At 45.0% G+C, this 5,710-nt stretch overlaps 1 protein-coding gene across 1 annotated transcript in view; it reads right to left on the bottom strand.

Annotated features, from left to right (window-relative positions):
• T265_14756 (hypothetical protein) overlaps window positions 1-5,710 on the bottom strand; it is a gene marked incomplete at both ends in the record, with an annotated part of 28,590 nt that overhangs the window by 2,792 nt on the left and 20,088 nt on the right. Inside the window, one exon of the mRNA XM_009175098.1 lies at window positions 527-1,027. Within this exon, the coding sequence (XP_009173362.1) occupies window positions 527-1,027 (501 nt within the window). The remainder of the gene's footprint in view (window positions 1-526; window positions 1,028-5,710) is intronic.

Here is a 5,710-nt window from a genome sequence, read left to right as displayed (position 1 = left end):
AGGCCGAACGAGAGAGAGGCGCGAGGCAGAGGTCGGGTTCGAACCAGGTAACCGGTCCAGCAAATTCCGCTCTAACCACTTGGGCCATCTCCCCACGTAGGCCTGAATTTAGTCAATCAAATATAGCAACTGACGTGGTCCAAAACATCAACCAGGATGTCCACTTACCGTAATTCTATGATCGGTTAGTTGGCTCCTACTACCCCCTGCTACAATTTCACACCATCTAGAGCAGACAATAAACGAATACAGCAGGCGTGTTCACGTTATTCAGTCGCTGAAAATCTCCCTGAAGTTGACTAAACCTTCATCTGATCTGAACCTGAGCCTGACATCTAATCATCTTAAGATTTCCAACGACACTTTGAAATTTCTGTCTAGTCATCTTTAGAGTTCCATCCAAACACGCATTATCCTGTGTCTGACAGAAAGACCAACGATTTTCCTTAGAAGCAGTATGTTTCCACGAACCCCCCACCAATAACTAGTGATTCTGAAAAAATGCAAGCATGCTAGATTGACTTACTGCGGGATAATCCAACAGTGTGATAGGCTGACCAGCTGTTTGGCATGCCAAGCACTTGTGTGACTCTGCCGCTTCATTTTTGGTTTCGATATACGGATGCAGGGAAGTATTTACCCTGCGCGAATGTTTCTCACGTGTGGTCACGGAAACAGAAGCTGCGTCCTCAGGTACAAGCGGTGAAGTTTCCTTCTCAGTTGTGATGGAAAACGACGAAGCGTCGGCAGATCCATAAGACCTTGTTGAAAAATGAGACAGGTTGATTCCAGCGTGTTTGCTTGCGGACACAGTGGAGGATATAATATCCAAGGTTTTCCGATCAACTCCCACTTCACTACTCAGATCTGCTACATCTGGAGAGAGTTCACAGAGGCGCTCATTGATCCGACAGGCAAGGAGTGTATGGAGATCATCAGGGAGTCCTTGCTCACGAAGCACTTGCAAGCGGTAAAGCAGACACACGTGATTCGCATCCAAACGAATCCATGGATTAGAGTGACGGGACTGAGATGAAGGAGCAAATGTTTGTAGTCATGATTTGGTTAAAGGATGGCCAGTACGCGAAACATTAATACTACATATGCACTACATAAAATTCTACCATGGATAGATTGTTAGGAAACAGTGAGAAGTCCACCATTGCTCCAATTTTCGCAGAAACCCCTAATGGCAAACAACGACGGCCAAAGTTAAGGTATGTTTTCTGATATTACCGAGAGAATATGAAGCCATAAAATCCAAGTGTCGGTAAGTGATACTGGGCCCACTACCAGGTGGGTGTTGGTAATGGCACCATCTTTGCAGCCGCGAAAACATTGAGAGTAAAACTATAATTATAGTAGCCACCCTTTTGAAAATATGTCTACAGTACTGGAAGTATCGAACGTACCAGCACGAACTCTTTGGACAAGTAGGTCAAACAATACTCGATCACCAGTTTCGTTTTCACTGTACTGTCGCGAGCTCCATCCCTTACTGGAAAACCCTCCAGTAATATACAAGCAATGGGCTAACAAACGACCTCATTTCTATAGGCTTCTTGCGGATCCAAACACCCAAGAAAAACCGTATTCCCCTCGAATCTGCCTTGCATAATGAGACGAAAAAGAGGAGTTTGTTTCTATAAGCGACGGTGCTGTTCCGTTATCAGTTTCAGAATGGAGGCGCTTCAGCTGTAGTGACGCCAGAATCATTGTCGAATGAGGTTTCCACAGCATGGAATCGAGCCATCTGAGGGAATTGCAGCAAAACCTGCTGGGGGGTTCCCACAACCCTCTGGGTTGGTCCATTCAAAACGCACTTGTGCTTCTGGTGGGTTGTAGGCTGGACAACATTTATCGGCCAGTACAGCGCTTAATTTTCTCATTCCGTAAACTATCCAGAACACCGAACCAAAAAGAATATACGTGGTACTTACTGATAACTGAATTCTGCCCAAATCACGTACATCTCCATTCTCAAAGGTCTGGTCAAAGCGAAATGGGTAGACGAGAATGCTCTTGAGAACCTTGTATATTGTTAGTATTTTACAAGCTTTTTCCAAGCAGTTTTGATTTCAGTTAAAGCCCGATTACTTAGTCAAGTGTGTGTGTGTACCTGCTCGGGTGCGCTAACCTGACTGAAGCGCGATTACATCAAAATCCTTACATACTAGATACTAGTTAAGAACATTTTCGAACTTCCGGTAAGATCCGCTGAACCGGATATGAAACACCAGGAACTATCTCATGAAGTCAAAAAACTCTTTAAACTGAACAATTCCAAAGGCGCTAGTTTTTCCTCTACCTGAAGTCCTGTGTTATCTAGTCCGACTCATGAACCTGTACGTGAGTGAGCTTAGTTTTCCAACACGTTAGGATGACGCCGATCGACAAAAATTGAACGCCAACTGCACTCGAAATTGGTTCAGTGTCTCAGGTCTGTGTTGTTGGGCTTTATTCCGTGAGGAATTATCCCCTGAATCGAAATACGCTACAGGTGGTTCCATGTTCATCGAGAGAAGTTTCGTCCCCAAAGTTTTTTTTGAACTTGATCTGGAGATGCACCTACTTACTGGTCCAAGCCTACACTACACGCTACTTCCCTACATTATGAAGGCTTTTAACCTACGGTGGAAGCAACATGATAAGGCTGATTGATGGACAACCATTTCTCCAGACAGAAAGTATAATACACGCTACTTCCCTACATTATGAAGGCTTTTAAACTACTGTGGAAGCAACATGATAAGGCTGACTGATGAACAACCATTTCTCCAGACAGAAAGTATAATCATTTTCTCATGAAGGAAACTACCCACAAGGCTGCTGGAAACTATTCGGCAGCCCAAAACAGATTTCGCCCTTCTTGGGGGTCATCAGGTGGGCACAACCTCCGAATTTCCGACAACCTTATGTTCTGCTTTAGCACCGAATTGCACAAAACTGGCGAAATACAGCCGTTTGAAAATTAAGTTGGTATTTACGATAGACTAAATTGAATCCACTTGAATCTCTTGCGTATGGTGTTCTTTTTCAACTGAATGTACTGCAACAGACCGACCTATATTCCCGCTGGTAGGATATCCGATAAATCGTACTATAGTTTATTGAATGCCGAGACCTCTTCGACAGCCCACGACCGGGTTTCACCCTTTTGGTGCTCATCAGGTAGAAACGGTCTACCAATTCGATTTGCAAATGAGCGTATTTCACCAAAAAACGGTAAAAATTAATGAGTTAAGCGGAGTCACAAGGGGAAAATGCTAATTTTTGTCTTTCCTGGCAGCCTGAAGGAGCTTCCGGTCGTGCTGGACAGACTGGCACAATAATTAGCAGTCTGTGGGAAATGGCGAAAATGAATGTAGGAAAGAAGAGGAAGTAAGTGAACATTACGGCGTTGTTTTTTCGTTTCAAAAGGTTCTAGACAGGATACGGGGAGCACGTAACTTTCTAAATGGACTATACAAACTTGGAGTGACAATGGTCACTGCAGTTTCAAAGAGGCCTCTACCCTACTGTTGGCCGTTGTGGGAAATGGTACATCATTCGAAGGTCGATAACATTTAACTAATAATAATAATAATAATAATCGTTCAGCTGTAGCACCCTTTCGGTACTAAAATGCCGTGTCGCATGAAGGATGCACGAGGGCTAGGATATTGCCAGGTCACCCAAGCCTAGACAGGGGAAGTCGAGAGGCAGAAGTCAGGTTCGAACCACGGACCTTCCGGTCAGTAAATTCGCGCTCTGACCACTTGGTCCATCTTGCCCCAGTTAAAAAAATTCAAATACAGTTCTGTCCAAAATTCAGATGACTCAGTGTTAGAAGCACGAACCAGCATGACCAGAAGGTCCTTGATTCGAATCCAACCTCTGCATCTCGACTGCTCCTGTCTACACTTGGGCAACCTGGAAGTATCTCAACCCTTGTGCTTCTTTCGGATGGCAGGGCACCTACACACAGCTGGGCGATCATTATTCATTTACAGTTTGGAACGGTGTTTAACCGTCTATATTGCACACATATATGTCCACGTGTCACATGCGAAACACCAGTGTTCAACACTGACGATTCGCTGTCGGAATGTGACTTGGGACGCTGGGAATCACTGAGGGGTAACAAACACTTTGTCCAGAACTACAAAGTTCGCTGTTAGATAATGCGCAACAGCTAAATACTGGACGCCGATAGAATGAAAACATTTCCTGGTTTGTTCCAGTTGTTATTACGAAAGGTTCTGCACCAGGGTGTGCCCATCCGGCCCAGACCATGTGCGAGCGTGTGCACTATTAGTTTCTTACAACCAGACAGACAAAATATACAAGAAATGTTTCCTTGGTTCGTCAGCCTCTCATTGCACAATCAATAGTTGTCCGGCAAAGGATGGGCAAGCTGTTGTACTGGGTTGTAGCACACTAAATGCATTCGGCAGAAAGTGTGCATGATAGAAAATAGCACACACCAAAATAACACTTGAGAGAAAGGCAAGAGTTGGAAGATAATATTCGTGACCTAAGTCTCACCTGAAATGAAGTCAGGTATACAGCGACAGGTTGTTAATTCAATTTACCCTGCAGCGTAACCGAATCTTGCTGCAATGTGCCAGTTTGACATGATATGTACGTTCATTCTCGTCCTCGATCATTTTACGTTTGTTTAGGTTATCCCTTAGACCTATTCTACGTAGTATCAGGACCGATTTTGTTGTTTTTGGTGCACGCAGGTCCACCCGTTCCATACGTTTCTACAGTGATTACTTCGCTCCTTCAGCGATACTTACTGACAGAAGTCGATTCCTGCTCCACCCTAGCACTAAGTGATAACTGATTACAAACAAGCGAGAGAGAATTCTGAGCACACAGTATTACCCTCCTAGATCAGGAGCGTTCAACCTATATTTGCCTGCCGGTCCCATTTTAACGCTCTTCACACAGAAATCTAATAAGAATATTTGAATCGAGAACAGGCGATTGGTATCAGTCATGATGTGACACACTGATAAGTGACAGTGGCCGTTCGCAGCTTATCGGGAGGCATGGATGGAACCGCTATTACCATTTGTACGGTGTGTGTGAAACTAATGGTACAGCTGTTGGAAACATCCCAGAAGAATTGAGATAACAAAAGTGCAACAATCCTGGAAAAAGCCTTCACTGACACCTGGAGGAGTGCCGTCTACGCAGCAACACCCTGAGCCCCTCGAGTTCCTCTATTCAGGTTTCGGCAACCTGGTGGCACCCCAGTCCTCGTGATCCCTTCTGGTGGCACGCAATTAGGCACCGAAAGGTTGCTACAGCTGAATGATATTTTCAAATGCAGCCTCATTGAGCAGTGAGGCTTATCAGTGAAAAACATCCCTTGTGGGGGGTCGCTGGCGTTAAAGATGCTACACCTGAAGTAACGGGCGAACGGTATCTTCGAGTGACGCATAATGCCAGAACCTGCGGGAAGACAAAACAAAGTCGGAGCTTTGTTTCCGGGTTTTGATGCATGCAGCAACCCATGATGTCATGCCCTACAACCCGACTGGCCGCATCGAACATCTGACTTGCAATCTTTGGCCATGTGGGAGTTTCCTAACCAGACGAAGCACGCATTACGCTCCCGTATGCATTTCCATCTATTAGGAGCTTCCACAGATAGAAAGCGCTGGCAACCGGAAATTGGATGCATCATCACCGAAGACAGAATCAGTGTTGGCACTGA

This window comes from Opisthorchis viverrini (genome assembly GCF_000715545.1).
Source record: "Opisthorchis viverrini unplaced genomic scaffold opera_v5_256, whole genome shotgun sequence".
In the NCBI taxonomy this organism is placed as follows: Eukaryota; Metazoa; Platyhelminthes; class Trematoda; order Opisthorchiida; family Opisthorchiidae; genus Opisthorchis; species Opisthorchis viverrini.
The sequence above is the reverse complement of the archived record's forward strand: the minus strand, read 5'-3'. Positions and strand labels throughout refer to the sequence as shown.